At 37.7% G+C, this 22,059-nt stretch overlaps 1 protein-coding gene across 2 annotated transcripts in view; it reads left to right on the forward strand.

Annotated features, from left to right (window-relative positions):
• The window catches only part of LOC105206612, a 110,876-nt gene extending 89,064 nt beyond the window's left edge, over positions 1-21,812 (forward strand). For both annotated transcript variants that reach the window (XM_039458981.1, XM_011176097.3), the window contains 11 exons: positions 583-738; positions 8,259-8,448; positions 9,412-9,479; positions 9,923-10,087; positions 10,908-11,077; positions 11,153-11,344; positions 11,835-12,431; positions 12,504-12,705; positions 13,116-13,320; positions 14,145-14,271; positions 16,945-21,812. In XM_039458981.1, the coding sequence (XP_039314915.1) occupies positions 583-738; positions 8,259-8,448; positions 9,412-9,479; positions 9,923-10,087; positions 10,908-11,077; positions 11,153-11,344; positions 11,835-12,431; positions 12,504-12,705; positions 13,116-13,320; positions 14,145-14,271; positions 16,945-19,660 (4,788 nt within the window). In that variant the 3' untranslated portion in view covers positions 19,661-21,812. The remainder of the gene's footprint in view (positions 1-582; positions 739-8,258; positions 8,449-9,411; positions 9,480-9,922; positions 10,088-10,907; positions 11,078-11,152; positions 11,345-11,834; positions 12,432-12,503; positions 12,706-13,115; positions 13,321-14,144; positions 14,272-16,944) is intronic.
• The last annotated feature ends 247 nt before the right edge of the window (positions 21,813-22,059 follow it).

The raw sequence follows: 22,059 nt of genomic DNA on the forward strand, positions 1-22,059 counted from the left end.
GATAAAAATCATATGCCTCGCTGGTTGAACTAGCTAAGGCAATTGCAATGTAAGGAGAGATCCAGATTCAGATATCAGCTGAAGTATTATTCGCGATGAATTCTTTAAGATTTTTCGAGGAGGGAGAGATATTATAAATGCCTGTTAAGATCAGTATTTGATTATTATATTATATAATACATTAAATTAATTATTAAATTAATTATTGTGATCTGTATTCTGATTTAATGTAATATAGTTGTGTTTGAAAATCAAAAGTAACAAAGCGCAGATTGAAAAATTAAAAAATAAAGAATCAGATATATCTATAAAATTGTACAAAAATTATTACTTTGACGATTCAAAGATCTTGCTACGATCGTTGTCAACCTTTCTCAATTTTTAATAGTATTATACACATTATGGTCTTATTCCAATCATTGTTTTATAAAATGTAAATTTTTCCGAATAGGAAAAAGTCGTTGTGTTTTTACGCAATGATTTATAGATTTCCTTATTTCACTTGCAACTGTTGAGAAAAAAGAAAGAAAACTTTAGCTGCAGTTTAAAATTCTCAACATCGATATTTTTCCTTTTTTTCAGGACCTCGAGCATACGGATGTGCTGACGGTTGCTTTCAATGTAGACGGCGTTGAGCGTGTTCTCGACCTTCGACTGAACACCGATTTAATTCCAGTCGGCTATCAGCAGCTCCACCAGCATCGCGGCACGTACAAAGTGCACACCCCGTCGAAAGTTGTAAGTACCGTTTGGGCATCCAGTATTCGCATCCGTGTGCTAACCGCTTTTCCGCAAACAACGTTGGCGTTAATCGATATCGAGCGCGCGAGCGTAATTCTATCGGATACCAGCACCGATCAAGGAAAGCCTCGAGGATACATTCAACTTAACCCCATGTTCGGGCATTCACTTGCGACTCGTCATGTGTCGGAACGGTACACAAAGAACGGTATTATCGCCGTTTAATGACGACGTAAAATTTACGATCATATGTATGAGGCATTCGTTCGCTGCCCGCAAAAGATCATTTATAGAATTTTTTTCGACAATGAATTCTTTATCGCAGACAATAACAACCGTTTTTTCCTGTCAGATATTATTTTATTATATTATTTCCTTTGATAGTTTTATCTTGCAATGAAAATGCTGAGCGATTACCATCGCTTATTTAAAATAATCTCGCTGTATGTAACATTGGAAAGAGAAATGAACTAGGATATTTATTTTTTCAACTTACATCGCGTCAAGAAAGGACTTGGTTTCTGTTTAACTTGTCTCACATATTCATCCTTAAAAGCTACATGACTAGAAGACCTATATTGCCATTTCAATGTCTTATAAAATTTATTTCTTATCTCTTATATCGCATTAGCTCTAAAATTTTTCTAATAGAGGAATGAAAAGGATGGAATACCATTTTGTTTTTCTTAAAATAACCCTGTAAATATTAATGCGATAGAGTTCTATCTATCACCCTATACGTAGAAGTTTATCGGGTATATAGCACGAACGTAATTTGCAATTTATTGAAGAGGAGAAAAAGGATGCATTTGTGAGATAGCAAGGGGATTGTGGAATACCAACAAGTAATATTATAAAAGGTATTTTTAATTATGAAAAATCGCAAATTTTCCTTCCTCTTAAATCACAAATAATCCTTTGATGATTTTACACACTAATAATTGCAACAAGACAGAATTTTATGAACATTCTGTAAAATGTATTTTACTTAAAAAAATTTTTTTTAATAATTTCTTTGCTGCTAATAAGCTATTAAGCAACATCCACGAGGTTGTAAAGTCGTAAGAGCGGTCTTACGCTTGTAATGCAAATAGCTCGCAACCATCTCACGATCCTTCTCATTACATAATATAACTTTATACGCTGAATTCACACACACACACACACACACATTACGGCACATACATTAAATTCAATTACATTATTTGAAAGGCCTTCTCACTTTCAAGGCCTTTAAGCTAAAGTTAAAAAATTAATGACTAACGTACTTCTCTCAAAATTACGTAGAAAGTATACACGCCCGTAAACATCGCTGCTACGTGTAAAACTAAAATTCAGCTTTTATAAAAACGCAATGAACACTAATGACCAGTATCCTAGAACGTTTAAATAAACTGTAACGAAATAATTTTAACGATTGCTCGTAGAACTCAAGGCGAATTATGAGATGGTATTTCACGTCCCCATACGTATCTCACGAGCCTCGTCTTTTCTCCATCTTCCTCACATTATTTTTATTACATTTCTTCTCACATTTTTTCGCTACTTCCTTGCTATTCCACTTTATTATTCTTTTTTTTCCGCACGCTTTTATCCTATCTTCATTTTTCTTTTCTTATCCCGCTTTTCTACTTCTTATCTCCTCTTTCCTCTCTTCACTTGGAAAAAGAGATGATCGAAGCTTGTTCATTTGTTAATGTACCTTCTTTAACTTGCTCTTTGTTAGTTTTCGGTCATTCCTCGCGAATCGATCATGCTATGACATTTCTACTACCGCCTGGCTGTAGAATCATCGATTTTACGATACGTCCATGTAAAGAAGGTCGCCCCACACAATTTAATTTTAATTTAACTTCAATCCCATTGTATTAATATCTACCAACTTGCCGTTACCATATTCCACGTTACTACCACAGCATTTTTGCAACAGAAACGGACCAAAATTGGGAAACTCGGTAGACGATGTTTTATTCAGCCAGTTCAACAAGCAGATGTCGGACAAAAGAGAAATAACGCATTGTGATAAAAGATAATCTCCGTTTTGAACGAAGAGAATCGCAATTTTCTCCTTCCTAGACAGCGTAGCAATCTGTTTTGTGAGAAAGTTCATTTAATTCCACACTCGGCTCGTACTTCCGGTCGCACGAAAATTAAAAATCTCCGCGGGTGTTCGTGCCCTCTCCTCGTATCTGTCTGCCGTCATCGCGCTGACGGAAAAGGTAGACAGGCCCGGCCCTCTTCCCCGTTCCCGTACAGGTATAATATCCGGCTCGACCAAAATCGATCGAGGTGACTCACTTCACTCACTCCGTTTGCCGTCTACATGTTTAATAGAACGTCTCGCTATAAACACACGCAAGTGTGTAGCGGCGTGCTGGTCTCGGGCGAACGGCGCGGCGGGCGTATGTACAACCCCGTCACGTTAAAACCGTGCATGAGCGGCGGTGGTCGCGGCGTTTCCGCTTTATAATTCAAATGCTCGCGGTGGAAGAGAAAGGCAGGAAGGACGAGAAGAAAAAAGAGGGGAAAAAAGGGAGGAGGAAAGCTGATGGAACACCCGGAATACGTTAAATTGCAGCGGTCGCGCGATGTTTCTGCGGAGTGTATCGTGCAAAACGCGAGGATTACCTCGGAAATTGTTCCTGCCAAACGTCTAGTTCCGCTATCATAACGTTTCTGTAGATAGTCGATTTTACTTGGCTGCCTAGTGTGTGTGTGTGGGTAAAATAGATAAGACATATTACACAGTACAGACGTATTGTACGAAGGAGAAAAAAATAAAAAGCCGAGGGTGTTGAATATATTACTTCAATATGTTACGTTAGTCGACGTGCGCCGATTGGGCAAAAACCGGTTATATTAAATTTTGCTCGTGCTGAATCAACGATAATCAAATTTCTCCTTAGTTTACGGAAATTGTGAAAGTATTTCTGAAATGTTTCTTTAATTATACGAAGCGTTGTCCAAAATCATGTGACTACATCATCTCGGTGAAAGCAGAGTTTTACGCGAAAGCGATAACAAATTGTTACGATGCAACATGAAGCTGAAAATATCTCTGTGGACGGGATTATTGGTACAATTACTATGCCTTTTTGGTTTAATTGGAGCAGAATCGGTGTGAAATTTATTAAAGCATTTACAAGCAAATTTAAGTTTGTGCCAATTTAAATTTAAATTCTGTTATGCAACAAATAATTTATTTGTCTTAAAACGAATGTCTCTATCTCTCTCTCTCTTTATATATGATATTTTAGGCAGAATAAAAAGAATGAAAAATAATATATATTCATATTTAAAATAAAGAACAAATTTTTTGCAATTTTTTTTACAATGAGATATATGCTAAAAAAATAATATATTCATGTAACTTGTATTTATTTTAATTTTATTATTATATTTTGATGCATTTTGATGATGTAGTTTTAAAATAAAACATTTTCATTGTATAAAAAATTTAATTTTAAAAGCAATAACATAGAAAATAAATCATGTAGCTTTGTAACTGTAAAAAACAAAGACTAGCGGTTTATTCGATCGTAATATTTTGCTCGATTACATATAATGGAACAATGATGAACGCAAAAAAGTCATCCAGAATGTGGAACGAAAGTCAAGCGGAAAATGTAAAACTCCTCGCCGCCAACTGATGGAGTTCGTTGCCGCGGCACTTACTGTTTTGCACAATTGTATTTAATTAATTGGCGGCTCCGGTTAACGACTGTACCTTCCATCGTTCCACCTCCCGTTCTTCGCAGCATAAATACCGTTTATCCGCACGGATGAACCAATTTTGAGCTCGTTAAAGCAGAAAATACGGAATAAGCTAAAAATACTAGTGTAATTCTAACTCTTTGAAACGTTGTGTAAAATTTTTGAAATAATTTTTTAAAATGTATGACACATAAAAAAGGACTGAAAGAATGATTTTGCTAAAGCATCTAAAAATTTGCTGAATAAATTTTTTACCTGAAAATAATTTTTTAGACCATCAAAATAATTATGTATTTATATGCTTAAACTGATTGCTAGCATGTCAAAAATTTTTGCTGCATTGCTTGATATTCTTTATAATTATTTCAATGATGTAGCACAATTATATTCAATTTTATATCTAAACATTTTTTAATACGTCAACAAAAACATTTTTTTCCATGTAAAATAAGAACATATAAAAGTATTTACAATTAGTTTCGATAGTGCATACAATTTATATTTGTAGTGGAATAGAAAGTGATATTAAGGCCATTCGTGCTATCTCCTTTATTAGGTGACGCATTCTAGTAATTATTTAGGAAATCATTTGTTTAGTAGCCTGCTATTGTGTAGTGAAGAATGGAGCTAATTCACAATAGTCGGCATTTATTATGAGGTATTTTTATTTTCGAACATTTTTAAACTTTTTCAAGGTTTATTTTAACATTTATTTATACATATTTCTTCACTCTTTTCAAACTTGAGCATATTATCATAAAAATGCTAGCACACTCGAGTATTGTTTTGTTGTTTAACTCTTTATTCGTTTATACATACACATTTCGAGTTATGCAAAGTTAAACAATAACTTGGGATTTTACTATTGTGGACCTTTATGCGTACCAACATCTCAACAGAGATAATATAGCCTCTTTTAAAGTTTTCATATCGAAATTATTCGACAAGTTGACTGTAATTTTACTGCTAATCTATATGAAATAGGTTAATGCTTACATATATTTGCACATATATTCTGCAATATTCTCTCTTTATTTTGAATAAATATATAATTTTATAACAAAGCACTACATTTTTTAAATTAAAATTTTTTAAATTTATTTGTGTGTCATATTTACCATCCCTGTTTTTCTTGGATCCGTCATGCAGTGCCGCTATATTTTTATAAATAACATTCAATATAATAAATATGTCACAACTTTGAGTCTAGAATTTATTAAAGAATAGTTTAATGAATATAACCGTTTTCAAAATATTGATTATTAACAAAATTATTGTATAAAATATAAATAGATGGCCATAATACCATTTATTCCTTTATACGCCGATAATGCGCATCAAAATTCAAGTCACAAACGCACATACATAATAGATATAAAATTGAACATAATTTTGTAGATCGAGAACCTAATAAATGTTCGATACTTGTACCTTCGACGAAACCTGATGCGAAAATTTCACGGGTGGAAAAATCAGCGAGAGGAGAGGGCAGAGGGGGGGATCCGTTATTATGCAGATAGGTAGGGTCCTTTTATGCTCTCAACGCGGTTCTGAAATTTACGCCCTGGTAATAAGAACGCGGCTGTTACGAAATGTATTTTTCTTTCGCACAGCTCTCGTGATATAAATCTACATAATCCCCGATGCGGCGCACACGCGATATTACATTTAATAGAAGCGGGGATAAGCTTACCGTGGGCGAATACAAAATTTCATATTCCACCGACACGCCTCGTAACGCGCTTTCCATGGGGCACGTTACGCTCTCGCGAAATTTTTCTCTTATCCGACAATGAATCAAGCCGTACGCTTTTATCTGTTATATATCAGCGGGCCCCGGCGATTATATCCTTGGACGCATTTAGACGATGGATTTCTTACGTGAACCAAGCGCGTAAATGCGCACAAGGATATTATTATATATATATCGGCGACGCGTGCAAAGATTTCGTTCTTTGACTTGAAAAACACAATGTGCCAAGGCTTGAACACGGAAAGGACAATTTTGCTGAAATACATTATGTTCATTATGATCTAAAAATCATTATGCTGAACCTAAAAAAATTTCGATCGGACGTTTAAACTGATTGCTACACTGTCAAAACTCTTTGCATCAATATCATTGTAATTGAATTCACGTAATTATTTTTGATAATCCAACGTAAAATTATTTTATGATCTGTATCCAGCTAAATTTTTAGATAGCAAAATTGTTTTTTCCGTATATAAAGGAGTATTCGTGGAAAAAATTTCGGACGCGTTCTACTTTCTATTTAAAAAAAAGGGAAAAAACATTGTCAACTATAGTTGTGCTCCGGAATATTCAGGTACGCGATAACACGAATCCTTGGATATAAATTTCTAACATCACGCGTGTTAGAGTCCTTGAATTTTTAGATCATTCGATATTCAAGCATAAATACGAATATATTCTTGTGATGAATTTTTTTCTCGCTTTATTTAACATTGAAACTAAATAATATTTGATATTAAATTTTTGAGGAGCGTGGCGTTTTTATGTCTCTCGAGTAGCAAAAGTAAATTTACGCTGCGGAAAAATCGACCTCAAGCATCATCGAGATTGAAGCGCCCGCGCCGCAGTGAGGAGCTTCTTCCTCTCTGCTGCGGCATTTTTGAAGGACGACGCTGAAGTAAAACCAACGCCACAGGCGAGCCGCTGCGTCATCGACAATAAATAAGAGTCGCGGTTGCATTAAATAATCGATACGACGATTTAACGATACCGACACGTCCTCTCGTTAATTCAATCTCGCCCGTCACGTCGCCGTATACACCTTCCTATGCGGCAATCGGATAATGGACCACGATCGATGGCTCTCGTAACGGAGAAAGCGCCTCGTTTCAAAGACGATCCCGATAGCCCTCCCCGTCCTTTCTCGCGCCTGTAAGATCGTGCTTCTTTGTTGAAGCAATTCCTTTTGGGAGAGTAACGTGCTTGCTCTCCGAGGTAACGGGTCTCCTCCCTCGTTTTCCTCGCGGCGGAAAAAGGAACGTGAAAAATCGCCGGGGTTCGCCAGCAGCGTGTGCACGCCCAGAATCTGGGACAACTATATTTGTACTGAGCCGATGTACGGTTCCGATGCGTCTGAGAAGCCGAGATAAGCCCGCGCGAACTGCAGCTGCAGCAGCGCACGGGCATCTCGCGATCTCTCCGCGTATTACGCCCGCGCGATTCATGAGCGTCATGAATCGGATAAACCGTGAAAGAATTAAAATAATAAAGTTGAGGCCAGATCTCAAATTCGCAAATACACGTAATGCCTCGCGCTCCAAATCACTTCTCGCAAATGAGCGAAGATAAAATATTTCACTTTTAATTTAATTTATAGTCGCTTCAATATACGTGTAGCGTATAATCTAAATTTATTTAGATTATTTCTTTCGGAGTATTTATGGAGATTTTAATAATATCGTTTGCCAAGTACAATCGCGCGCTGTTTTGAATGTTTGAAGAACTATGCGAAAGCTTATTGCCGCAAAGTGCTGCGTCGACTCCACTTCGACGTAGAATGCAAAGGATCAAGGTGGAAGGCTGAAACATAAATCTGATTAAAAGTATGCTTTTATTCGTGAATAACTGCATATCTATATTTTCGCGAGGAAACTTTTCCGTATTCTGCGTACCTTGAGTTGTTACAAGAGAAAATCGGGAACGCGTGTATGTACGCGAAGCGGAAAAGCGAAAAGCGAATTACGTGATAAAGCGAATTTTATAATGAGAGTTCTATTAACGCTGTTTAACTTATGCGAATGGCATTCGTGAATTGCGTGAATCCTTGCAGGAACTCTGTCATTACCAAGGTAGCGTTCGAGATGTTCCTGGCTCGTGGGTGGCGTTATCCACTTGCAGAGGATTGCGCGGTGTCATCTTCGATGGTGAGAACCTCCACCACATCCATCCGGAAGATGAGAGCTTGGATTCCGCGCATTACCTTTACAAGCACAGCGATCTCATTGCCAATAATACGTGCGGTAAGCATCGCAATTAATTAGCATCGGCTAATTTACCGTTGTAAATCGGAATATTCTTGCAAGAATCATATATTATTATTGGTAATGTTAAAAAAAAACAGAGGTAAGGAAAATTACATAGAATAAAAATCTAATCGAAACTATTTCTGCTGTGTTTGTGGGAAACACATTATTGAAAAGAAAGGCATTGTATAATTACAGAATCGATGAAATATACTTATTTACATTACTTTTTTAAAACGCTAATTATATACTAAACTTTAAATTTTTTTTTTATTTTAATAAAACTTTACATTGGAAAAAAAATGTATTTTATTGCATCGCAAAGACCTGATAGAAATATTTCGATGGCAGATTTGAGCTCGGAAAATGAAACTGTCTTTTTTTGCTCTTGTACAAAACCTTAACTAAACTAGTATAATTAACGTAAACTAACGTGACTTATTAACGTTGTAAACATTTATTCCTTTGGAAGGATGTCATAAAAAATTTAAATGATTATTAGCTCGAGAAGATACATGATATATTTCCGGTTGACATAAGCTTAACAAGATTCATAATGAGAATCTCAGAATTTTCCAATGACTAAACATGCTGACTCACCTGACACATTTGCAATTCAGTCGTTCCAAGATCGCATCCGTCGTTGTCGCGGGAGTATCCTGTCATCGAGGCGATTTCCGCGGGTTTCTTTAAAAGTATTCACGAGCTTTGACTCTTAGAAATACGATCTTTTAGCACGGAGGAACAAGCACGGGACCGGGTCCTCCGTTCTTCTCGATGGCAGTGCCCCGACGCGAGCTCAAAGACTCGCCTTGGGAAGACTGGTCTCTCCTTAACGGTCTTAACGAATGTGAGAGCAAGGCCCTCAGTCGTGGAGACTCTTTGTCCTCTCCTTGGTCCTACCGGGAATCCTGCTGCCGACGATCGTGTCCCCTGTTTGATGTTTTTCCTTGGTTACAGGTTACGAAGGCACGCCGCCTCACGACGTTCTCCCTCGTGATCATCGCGAGATTAAAAGGTTCTCCAGGGTACGTATACAGAACAACAGCAAAAGAAAAGGAAAGAGAAAAAGGAATTCGCGCAAACCGCTTCTCCGGTAAATTATACGACTTCAAAGAAAGTAGTCACATAGGTCTTGGTATAGACCCTCAACGTCTTGCGTGTACACCCTTCTTCCGTTCTTTCCATTTTCTTGTTGCGGCAATCGCGAATAGTTCGTAGCTCGGGAATTGTCTTGCGTTTAGCGAAAATTTGAACAGAATTTTCTACAATTAACGGATTATTTAGCACTGAAAGTTTCTGGAAATTGTACTTGGAGAAGAGACAGTTAACGATTACATCTATCTCAGGACAATTATATTTTTTATTTTATGCATCATTTTGTATTTTTGTTAGTTTTAATGAAATTAATGAATTACATGGTTGATATTTTATGATGCCACGTCGCTGTATTCTTTTTTTTTTTTTGTAGCACAAAAGAGCGGCTGAAATTATCCGTGGACCCTATAACGCGAACAGACAATCGCGTTACGTGGAGTTAGTACTTGTAATCGACAAGAAGGAATACACCGCGCTCGACGAGAACCTGGACAAAGTGCATCAGCACTGTAAGGACATCGCCAACATTATCAACGCTGTAAGTAACGTCGTCGTCGAAACTTAATTGGACGTGTAATTCCTTTCGACCTCAAGTTAAATGAGAACGATCTGAAGCGCGCAGCGCTAACTCGACAACTCCATTATCCCATTAGTCGTTTTGAACATTTGCGGTTTCCTTCTCCTAAAAGATATCTCTAGAATATATCTTTTTAGCTGTCAGCTTCAACGGTTCTACGAATTTTACTTTATTTAGGGCAATTGACTATTATACATATAATTACGTTCACGTGAATGTGCGAGAGCCTTCCTTTCTGCAAAAAGGAAATAACTTCGAGTGCAAGAACTTCAATAAGTTTTATTAAAATAATTACGTATAATTATTTATATACACCTGCTTTGCTTAAACTCCGTTATACTCTATAACTATTTCACGATCAATATATGTATTTTTGTTTTAAAATTGAAATATCGTTTTTTTGCTACAAAATATACATTGTTATACGCAATATATATATTTTTCAAAATTTTTCGATAATTAAATTTCAACTTAACTCGCTACATTCGCTTGAAAGTTACAGGAAAGTTCAATTATATTAACTAGTTTTCACGAAGCTTCCACGAAGTTGCTTCCATTTTTACTTTTAATTTATCAACAACGACAATGACGGATCTCAATTTGGACCTCTAATATCTCGGCAAACGAGAGAACGCGGGTGACGTCGTCCTGTATACTCTGCGTTCTCTCTGACACAGCGAGACAGAGAGATTAATTAGCACTGACTCGACCTTACCGCGTATCACGGTACCGCGAAATCTCTATGTAAAATACGAGACAGTATACGACGACGTGTTTGCAGCTGTATATGCCGCTAAACATATTCATCGCCCTGGTCGGCGTGCAAGTGTGGTCCGAATCGGACGAGATAACACTCTCGCCAAATGGCGACACTACACTGTCGAATTTCCTGCGTTACCGCAGGGAGAAGCTGGTTCAGGATATTCCTAATGATAACGCCCAGTTGTTGACGTGAGTATGCAGATGCAGCTATAATTGCATGTTCCATCTTATTGTACATAGTGATGAGTGATGTTTATTTAACAGACGAATCACCTTCGAAGGCGGGGTAGTCGGCAAGGCTCTCAAGGGACCGATATGCACCTACGAGTTCTCCGGCGGTGTCTCCATGGATCACTCGAACGTTGTCGGCCTGGTCGCGGCCACTGTCGCCCACGAAATGGGCCATAATTTTGGCATGGAACACGACGGACCGGATTGCGGTTGTCCCGAAGAGAAGTACGTCGTAAAACTAACTTGTCTCTTTTTAATATTTTAAACGTTAAATGTATCACAAAAAGAATCCATTTTATTTTGCGATATGCGAAAATATAATTAATGACGTTTTAATCGCGCTGCCTGAAAAATGCGACAATGTAACAAGATTACAATTGCTGTATGTTTTATAATTTTAGTTATTTTAAAAAAGTCGATAATTGTAACTCGTTTTTTAACTTTTCATTAGTTTTGTTTATACTGAAGATCTAAATCGCAGACCGAAACGTTTATACTTATATGTAATTTATTACAAGAACATATTATATATGTTTGGCATTTTGGCATCACTCTGGATAATTGAGATTTTTTTATTGGAGCCTAATTGTGGATAATGTTATAGTTTTTAAGATTAACAATCTCATGAAATCGCGCAAACCTTCTGTGCAATATATTGGATTGTTTATCTAATCTAGCTTCAATTATGTTAATGTGTATCTCTCTTGTATAATAGGTGCATAATGGCGTCGTCCAGCGGGTCATCTGGACCAACGCATTGGTCCACATGTTCCTTGGAACATCTAGCTCTAGCCTTCGAGCACGGTATGGATTATTGCTTGAGGAACAAACCGCAGAAGCTTTTCGATAGTCCTATATGCGGTAATGGATTCGTCGAGCCGGGCGAACAGTGCGATTGCGGCCTGAAGGAGAATTGCGACAATCCATGCTGCAACGTGACCACCTGTATGCTGCACAGCAACGCGAGCTGCGCGACTGGCGAGTGCTGCGACCTGAAAACTTGCAGACCGAAGACCGCAGGCACGGAGTGCCGAAATGCCGAGCACGAGTGCGACCTGCCGGAATATTGCACTGGTCAGAGCGAATATTGTCCGGCGGACGTGTTTAAAATGGATGGTGAGACCTGCAGTGTGGGCAAAGCCTTTTGCTATCAGGGCTCATGCAGGACTCACGACGATCAATGTAAATTATTGTGGGGTCCCACCGGTTGGTCCTCCGACACGCAGTGTTATGAGATGAATAACAGGGGCACGAAAAATGGTAACTGTGGTTACAATCGTATCGACTCAAGTTTCATCAGATGTAACGATGAGTAAGTTGATTATATTGTGTACGAAAACAAAATCGTGTTAGATTTTGACAGATTTGGATGGATCTGTTGTAGAAATCTTCTCTGTGGCATGCTACACTGCAAACATTTGAACGAACGACTAGAATTTGGTATGGAATCGGTGGCGACGTTAAGCCACTCGTTCATCAATAATGGTGGGAAAATAATTCCATGTCGTTCGGCCATAGTCGATCTCGGATTGAGTCAAGTTGACCCTGGTCTCGCACCGGATGGCGCCAAGTGTGCACCTGGGAAGGTAAAACATTTCCATTAATGGAGTTTATTGGAGCTTAAAGTAAATAAGCAGAATAATCATTATTATCAAATTAAAAAAGAGATGAAGAGAAAATGGTAAATACCGAGCTGTAATAATAAAAATTAAATTACTAATTGATATTTGTTAAATATCAATCGTGTTAACCTACGTTATGATTATAATTAACGATATATAATGAATTATAATTCAACAATTGTAATATTATATAATTTCAGATTTCAGTTTAATTAAAGTTTTAATGCAATATTTAATGCATAATGCATATCGTATGTATACCAAACATTTATAAAAAGCAGTGACATATACTTAGAATTTTTATATATATATATAAGCGTTATTCAATAATCTTGGGATAGTTTGGATAATTATAATTTATTTACATTGTTTAGATGTGCGTTAATCAGAAGTGTATGTCAGTGGCGGATCTGAGAGCTTCCGTGTCCGGTGGGAAAGCTTGTCCAAATAACTGCAACGGTAACGGGGTGTGTAACAGCCTTGGCCACTGCCATTGTAATCGTGGTTTTCGACCACCCGACTGCCTTCAGCCTGGTGTTGGTGGTTCCGAAGATAGCGGACCAGCCGATGATCCTAACGGTAATTACTTTACTTTATGTCTACCTCAGAAATTCTCAAAGTTTGAACCGCGAGCTGATTTTTGGATCATGGAATATTTTTTGGCGATAGAAAGCAAAAACAAATCTAAAAATGAAATACAATTATCAAACTCTTTGCTTATGAAAATGATTTGCATCGACATCAAAACTATTATTAACAGAAGTAGGAAATAGCGCATTCTTTACATGTTCAACTCATCATATATTAGAAAAAGATAGATTCATAAAATGATATTCAATAAAAAATTGAAAAGTGAGAGGAATAAGATAGTATACATAAATAATCAGTTTATTTATACCACTTTATGTACACACGAGGACAAAAATGCCTAGCCATCTGAAAATGTACGAGTATCAAGGCAAGTTTAAAATGCGAGCTTGTTTCTAAATATTTGTGCGTTATGAACAATGATTACTCGAAACACGGTAAAGGAGCTCTCATCTTAAACTTGCCTTAATACTTGTGCAAATTCAGGTGGCTAGGCATTTCTGTCCTCGTGTGTACCACTTTATCAATTTTTTTTATATTTTGTTTTCCTCTCATATTTTCTTATTTTTATTAAAGCTAGATGGATCATGAATACTTGTCGTTTAAGAAATGGATTTCGGTCTACACATGTTTGGAAAAACTTTAATAGCCTCTTAATAAATAAACAAAGAATTTGTTTCTGGAATTTCATTTAAAAAAATAATATCTGATAAATGAACAGAAAAGATTTAATTTTTCAAATTCAAGATTAATTTAAGATTTATATTTTATCGATGTCAGTTGTACTATATGATGCGTATTTCGTATGTTTTAAGCGAGAAACGATTTCATAACTGCGCTTTACGTTATCTTCCTGGGAGTGGTGCCCGCTGTAGCTTTGCTCCTATTCGGTGTCTGGTACGTCAGGAATTCCGGACAGCACTGGAAGAAGGATGTGTCTACGTACGTATCTAGTCTCGACCGTTTTAAAGAGAAACCGCATGCCAAAAAATCACCCCGTGTTCCTACGTCAAAGACACATTACACCGCCGGTACCAAATTCTTCGGATGGCGAATAGAAATCTCCACTTATTTCGCGCCGAAGAAAAAGAATGCTTCTCGTAACGCGAAAATATTTACGATTAGTGACGACATCGGGCTCAAAGAGCCGCTTCAAATAACTAAGGCTGATTTGATATCCACCACCAATCCGGATGCTATTAAGTGTAGCAATAATATCGAATATAGAAAATCATTGTTGTCCGGCGACGCAAAGCCGGATGTTAGCGCAAAACCCCAAACGCATGAAGTTTGTAACAAGATTGCGACTTTTTCGGTACCCACCGTTGAAGTCCAATCGAAGAAAATCCTTACTCCGCTTAAACCGGAATTAGGCTCCAAAATATCGGAGCGTATTCAGCAAATTCAGAAAAAATCTAAGAACGATAAAGGACTTACGTTAAACACCAAATTCAAGTTTGAGCACTTGAATGAAAGTCCAGCTAGTACGTCTGACGTTACTTCAGAGACGCCGGATACATTGTTTAATAAGGAGCCTGCTCCATTTTACAATAAAAAACCACCGCCTCCACCGGCACCCGCTCAAAGCTTAAAACCAAAGATCTAAGCGATTGTTTATCTGTTTGTATGAATCTCATTTCACGTGCAATTATTTTACGTAAAAATTTATTATGTGTTATTAGAGAAATTTGCTATTTACGTAGCGTATAACAATACTTATAAATTTTTAATGTCTTAGAATTTACAATAATAGAATTTATCTTCAGAGATTTGGTAGATTTGAAAAGAATCATTCCGATTAAAGCACATAGCACATAATCTTAAACAAAATTTTTTTTCAATATAATTTCCGCTAATTTAAAAGAAATGTTCGAATCTCAGAAATGTGAATATATTTTTTATATAATAAATATAAAATAGATCATATATTTAAGATCAGTTTTATTCGATATAGTGCGAATATCGTAGCGCATTTGTTTTGCGAGCTATGATTTTTGCATTATAATATGGGAATTCAAAAACGGTGGCGGTCAATATAGAAGCAATATTTGGACATTACTAGATGTTAAAGTGCATTAAAGTAATTCCTACTGTGATTGCAATTGTTGATAGTCATAATAATGCTCCAATATATTGTAGTCAAAATTATAATAATATTTTTACACGATTTTAAAATAATTAGTAGCTAAGCATTTAAATGGTATTAAATTTATCATGTTTGTATTATTTATCATGTGATCAAATCTGTTTCAAACAGAGTTTTTAATGCAATAAGTAATAACGAAATGTAGTATTGTACGTGTATTATTGATGTGTACAATTTTTATTTACTTTGTATTGAATACATCTTTGGTGCAATATGCATTGTGTGATTGTACTTAGAAAATCTAGATAAAGAATGTGGCTACGATGAACAGCATTTTGTTCTCATCAATTTGTGTACTCGTACATAAACTTATATTATGTCATTTAAAGCTTTATTTTACTAATTATATATTAATTATATGAACAAAATAGAAATTACACAAACAGTAACTTTTACGCACAACATTCTACATCACAATATTAAAATACATGCCATTAATGTATATGCCTTTAATGCAAAAATTTTATAACAAAAAGTTATTAACATGGCTTTTTTTGTTCGCAGTTTTCAAGTTATTAATTCGCCAATACTGTGCACACATTATAACTGTTAAAACTGTAGTTAACTTTTTAAAACAAAATACTGTTCTCAATTGTTAGAGCCCAAATTTTTATACACATAAAAACTATAAACTTAATATGGATATATTGCACCATACAACGGCGGAGATGTTGAGAGATTATTTATAACGTATAGAGCATGTGCAGAATCATGTTATGTGAGCATGAGCATGAATGAAGATTCTTTTCTTACTGATTCTTTTATGACATTTTATGAGGATCGATAATTTCAATTAGATGCTATTTGGACATTTAGTTTTAACAATCATTTTTTATTACATTAATAATTACGTAAGAAGTACTTAATTTCAATTATAGAAACGAATTTTTTTAATTCCTTATTCATTCCTTGGATATAAAATTTAGATATCCAATAATGTTACTCATACTTAGAAAGATGAAAATGTACAATTTTATTTGAATAAACATAGTACTGATATAAAGTGTTCTTAGTCTTCCTTTGTAATCAACGTTTTCCTTCTTTTCCAACGCTTGCTACTAATATCTTAATCTGTAACTAACACTCCCCGCCAATTTTCTTGTATGTGCATGTGTTTGAATTTTTGCGGTAAACAGCTACAGATTTGACGATAATGCTTGTAGAATAATTATTTTTCGAATAACGTTAAATACGTGCATGTGTTGGAGCATACATACTTACAACTAAACTGTAGTATGTAGTAAACAATCTAAAATTTATTTCTCATTCAAATTATTTTTATGTTTTGATACAAACACATTTTATTATTGAGATCTGCACAACGCTTTACGTTCTTTAATTTATACTAAATAAAAAAGATAATTACATTTGTTTTGCTGAGGACAGTGTGTATTCATTAGCTGTGTATCGTAATTGCGCGCTTACAAATTCCTCAATCCCTCCGCCTATAATTCTGCTTTAAATTTCAGGACCGATCGCGGCCACAATGGATTGCTAATCAAAACGATCGATCGTTCCAACCCTATGTCCCGTAACATCGAAACGATCGATTCTAGTCTGAGTCAGGATCCCGCGTGCGTGAGTTTGTTGCCTAAGGCAGAGACCGACGAACGCTACAACAACAACATGTTTGGCCAATTTAAAGGCTTCACGATCACGCCGATCCACTCGAACAATCAGTCCAAACTGGTCGAGCCGACGAAACCGGCTCCACCTCCGCCGGGATGGATGCCAACTGTCGCGATCAAGACAAACATAGTTAAGCCGAACATACAAAAGTGCAATGTGCCACAAAGGAGCAATCTGTTGAGCAATTCTAATGATTCGAACTCGACCGCACCGACGTTGCCACCACTGAATCCCGGTTCTACGTCACGACCATTGATCAGTAGTCCCGTACTGGCAGCTACAACTTGCACATCCGTCGAATTAGTGGGCAAGGTACCTACCAGACCTGCCCCGAATGTACCTATGCGTCCAGCCCCGCCACCGCCAACCACTTTTGAGCCTCCTGTGAAGCCGCAGAGACCTAACAGCACGCCTCTGACAAACGTGATTCTGCCGGAACCCGAGAAGAAATCAGAAAAAGGCAGCACTCTCAACCGAATCGCGTCGATGTTGCGTCCTGGCTCCGGTATCCTGAGAAGCAACTTCCAGAGCAACTCACAGAAGGATGACAAGAACACAAATTCTTTGCCGAGGAGCCAGCATCACAAGGTCAATAAGGTCATCGACAAGGAGATATTGAGGAATCTCGAGATCTCCAATCCGATACCACAGACGGAGATCGAGATCGCGACGCCGGTCATTCCAGTGATACCAGTGACCGACGTCGAGAAGAGAAATGTGGTCATGCGTGCTCAATCAATGAGAGACAGTAAAATAACGCCGAGACCATTCATCCATACGTTCGGTTCGATGCGTCAGACGACGCCCGTCAAGAGGCCCACCAGTATTCCCGCTAGCACGAGGCCTACGTCGCCGCCTCCAGGCCCGCCGAATATTGCGCAGACAGAAAAAGCAGCCGAGAGCGCGATAAAGATTCCAGGACTGCCGGGTTATCAGAACCCACCGGTGAAAACTGTTCAGAAGCCGCTAGAGAACATCTATGATGACTGCATGAATTTGATCGCGGAATCGTCTCTGACGAAGATTACGGAGGAATCGCCTACGAATGATAATATCTACGCGGTGATAGAGGAAACTGTGCCAGAAAAGAATAGGAAAAACGCGGAATTGGAGCCAGCCGATAATGAGTATAAACTGCCAAAACGCATCGAAACGACTCCCGCCAGTTCGAACGGCTTGGAGTCGATGGGCTTGTTGTCAGAGATTGTATCAGAGATATCGAATCGTAATTTTGATTCCATATATTCCACTTCGACACTAAGCAGGAAGAAGAAGGAGAATAATGGGGAAACTGCAATGAAAGATTCAGAAAATACGGGCTCCAACAATTCCTTGGGTAGCTACATGAATTCGAGCCATTACAAAGTACCAGGTAGCATTTATTCAAACTCGACGTCCGGCAAATTTAATTCTTCAAGCTCCACCACCAGCTCCGGTTACCTTCATCCATCCGTGATAAATGTTCCGCAAGTAGAAAGAAAAGAGCCGAGTAAAAATATTTCGGACGCGAACGACAATTTGAAATCGATCAGTAAAAATAATCCGAATACCCTCGTATCTAATAATCCTAATGTAAACGACGAGCTGTCCAAGGAACTTGGCATGAAGCCACCTGAGAATTCTATAGGGTTCAAATCGTTCACTTCAACAAAGACTCGACCGTCTAATTTGATACATATCAAGAAGGACGACCAAACTGAGAACAAGGTTCCAGCTAAGCCACCGTTAAATAGGACTAAGACACCTCCGAACATTGCGAAGAGCCCGACTTCCAAAGATGCGCCCGAGTCGAGTGTAAAACTCGCAAGACAAAGTTCAGATAATACGTTAAAATCCTTGAAATCCTCGAAAGCTTCCGACGCGAGTTTGACAACGGTCAGACAGAATTCAGACGTGAGTCCAACCGCGAGACAAACGCAACTGAACGTAAACAGGTCGAATAGCGACGTAGATAAAGAAGAATCACACACAACCGTGTCTCTCAAAAATGTGCCTTGTAGTCCTAAGGATAATCCAGGAAAGTTCAATAGCCCGGATTTGGTCTCAAGCTGTTCGAATTCGAATCAGGGTGGAACGAAGTCGCCGGATGTTGTGGGCAGCAATCCCAAGTTCAGTCTCCCGCTGAAGACCATTCAGAAGACACCGACACTGCCGAGGGGTGGCCAGAAGACGCCCACAACACCGTTGAAACCGTTCAGCGTTACAGGCAAAGCGGTCGGTCTCTCGGAAAGAAAAAAATCTCCGACTGGCAACGCGAGTGTGTCTAAATCGTTATCGCCGTCTGCCAAGGAAGCGAACAACGGTGTTACCAAGCCATCGAATTTGACATCGAAAGGGTCTGTTAAAACGGAAATTAAGAGTGGAGACGGAGGTACGGCAACGAAGGCGAATCCACTGCAAAAAATGGCGAGCGGTAAATCCAACGTAGCGTCGCTTCAGCAAAAATTCGAGGCTAACAAGAACAGTTCTGGTGTCGTGAGGACTATGCCGAGTGCGAATGGTAAAAAATCGGTGGTACGAACGACGGAAGTCGGCGGCGGCGGAGTGAGGAAATGAGCGATCATCCGGAAGAGCGTGGCAGTCCGGTGCTAGGACGTGTTGGATGGAATCGAAAAAACATTAGAAAATCGTTGGCAAGGAAAATCTATACTTGAAACATTCTAGTCCGTCACATTGAATCGTTCTCGGTGGAGAATGCGTGGTATATTATAAACGGGTATACGCGTATTCATGGTAGATGAGTACATCGTAAGCGTACACGAGTATAAAGGTAGACAACGCGTGAGAAGGCGAGATATATCTCTGTAATCTTTTATTTAAGAAATCTTAAACGGAAGTTTAAAAAAAAATAGTACAAGGATCGAGTCTTTTCCTCTAAGATCCACAAAACGCTAATTTTACAAGCAACTATATTTCTTGTCGGGATATTCAGATAGGTGTGCGGCGGCGTTGCATAAGAGATACAATATTGAAAATTGTAAATAGTGCCCACACTTAAAAATATTTTTTGTAGAGACTATCCATTGCCCATGTTCAGGCGTACCTTATGTAAGTTAGTAATTATTGTAATATTTATCTTAAGCGTTTTATAAGCGACATTGCGAGGTGTGTGAGCGACAGTTATTTTCGGAATCATCGCTTGAAAACTGTAAGGGGCGTGTACGGAATTAATTGACTTCTGTGATATATGTATAAAGAAATATTGCACAGAAATACTATTATGCCACATTGTTACGGCTAGCAGATTTTAGACGTGACCAAATTATTTTATATCATACCACATAAATCGTACTGATAAAAGCGCGCCGTTAAGTTTTTTAAAAAGCCATCGGAAATCGCAGTCATATCCGACGTAGCCCGTTAATTAGGGGAGGAGGGTCCCATTTCTTTCCAAAGATTAAATATTTATGAGAGATCAAGATACAAGATTGTACCTTCGTGATGCCGTGGGAGTCAAAATGGAAAAATGCCATTAGTTAGGAGAGTCTAGATGTTAGCGTATGCTAGTAACATAACACCGCTAATTAAGGACATATCCCCTCGCCAGCAAGGCGGGCAAGAAATCGCCAAAATATTTCGCCTCGGTCGCGCAGCATCACGCAGCCTTTATTTTCTCATTAGCCTTTTGCAGAAATCAGTAACAGAGGCTTGCTTCGTCTAGGACCGCTCTAGATGCAAAGACTAAAACTATTTATTTGAATGATACCCGTGTAAATATATTCGTAAGATATAGGCGTATAGGGCTAAACTTAAGTTTTTTGTACGATGTACCTTCGCGCCGAGTTAAATAAGTTACATTAGTAAGTTACCCCTTACACGCGCATTATACGTACGATCATGAGGAAGAGAAGCAGCTTCTTGAACGTCGAGTCTATCGTTAAGCGTGAAATTGAGGAAAGGTTTTATTGAACTGACAAGGGTTGTAAGTCGAACTGCGTTCGTGCATTTACTCTATCCTTTCTCTTTTTCCCTTTCGCGCAGCGAATTCCTCTGTACGAATCCAGTCGACACTTTGATTTGTAGCGTTATCCAGTTTGTAATAGTTCCTACGTGCGGAGCGTCCAGAAATTATCCCACCACAAGTTTTAATGAAAAAAAGTTCAATAAAGCTTTTTAAATTACATTTACTATGCGTATTTTGCATTGCTTTTTCCGCTTGTTTCTTTACGCGCGAAACGTCGTGTGCGTTGCTTCGATACGAGGACAATCAGACGTTCTTTTAGCATAGAGCGTACGAGAAGGAGACTTGTTTCAGCAATTCCTGCTCGTTATTAATGAATAAGTTATTAGATTATTCGTAAGAGTATTCTTTCAAAAGTAAAAGAGAAAAATAAAATATTAAATGTCACTGAAATGTGTTGAAGAGAAACAAGTATTGAATACTAATTGCACAAGTGGTTGCATCCATAGTGGTTGCATCCATTGCGACTATGTAATGCTTATCTATCAATTGGCTCAAGTATAACGCGCAACGCAGTCTACGAAGTCGCTATACAGCACTTCGTCTTACACCGTCTGACAAAAATGACAAACTTCATTGACAAGCTCATACTGTATATTTCGATACCAAAGATAAGTTAGCATTTTATCCACAACACTGCTGAGATAAGCACTACAATAATGAATTAAGAACTAGCCGTCGGTTTACGATAATTGTGTACATTAAAATTAATAACGATGTTACAATAAAGTCTTTATTCCAACTAAACATTTTCTTGAATCATCCTCTGCATTTTTGCATTGTGAAAGAAGTTAATTAAATTGGCTCAGAGAAAGAAATGTGTAAGTGGACTAGTTTTGTGCGGGCACGGAGTAAAAATCATAATGCAAAATGTAGGATGATAGAATTTTTGATTCTTAAACGTTGACTGTAGTACGCTACGTCTTTTAATAAACTCCTCAATATTGATTTTTAAACTTGACGTTTTCTTAAAGAAAATTATTATAACATCTTC

This window comes from Solenopsis invicta, chromosome 16 (genome assembly GCF_016802725.1).
Source record: "Solenopsis invicta isolate M01_SB chromosome 16, UNIL_Sinv_3.0, whole genome shotgun sequence".
Lineage (NCBI taxonomy): Eukaryota > Metazoa > Arthropoda > Insecta > Hymenoptera > Formicidae > Solenopsis > Solenopsis invicta.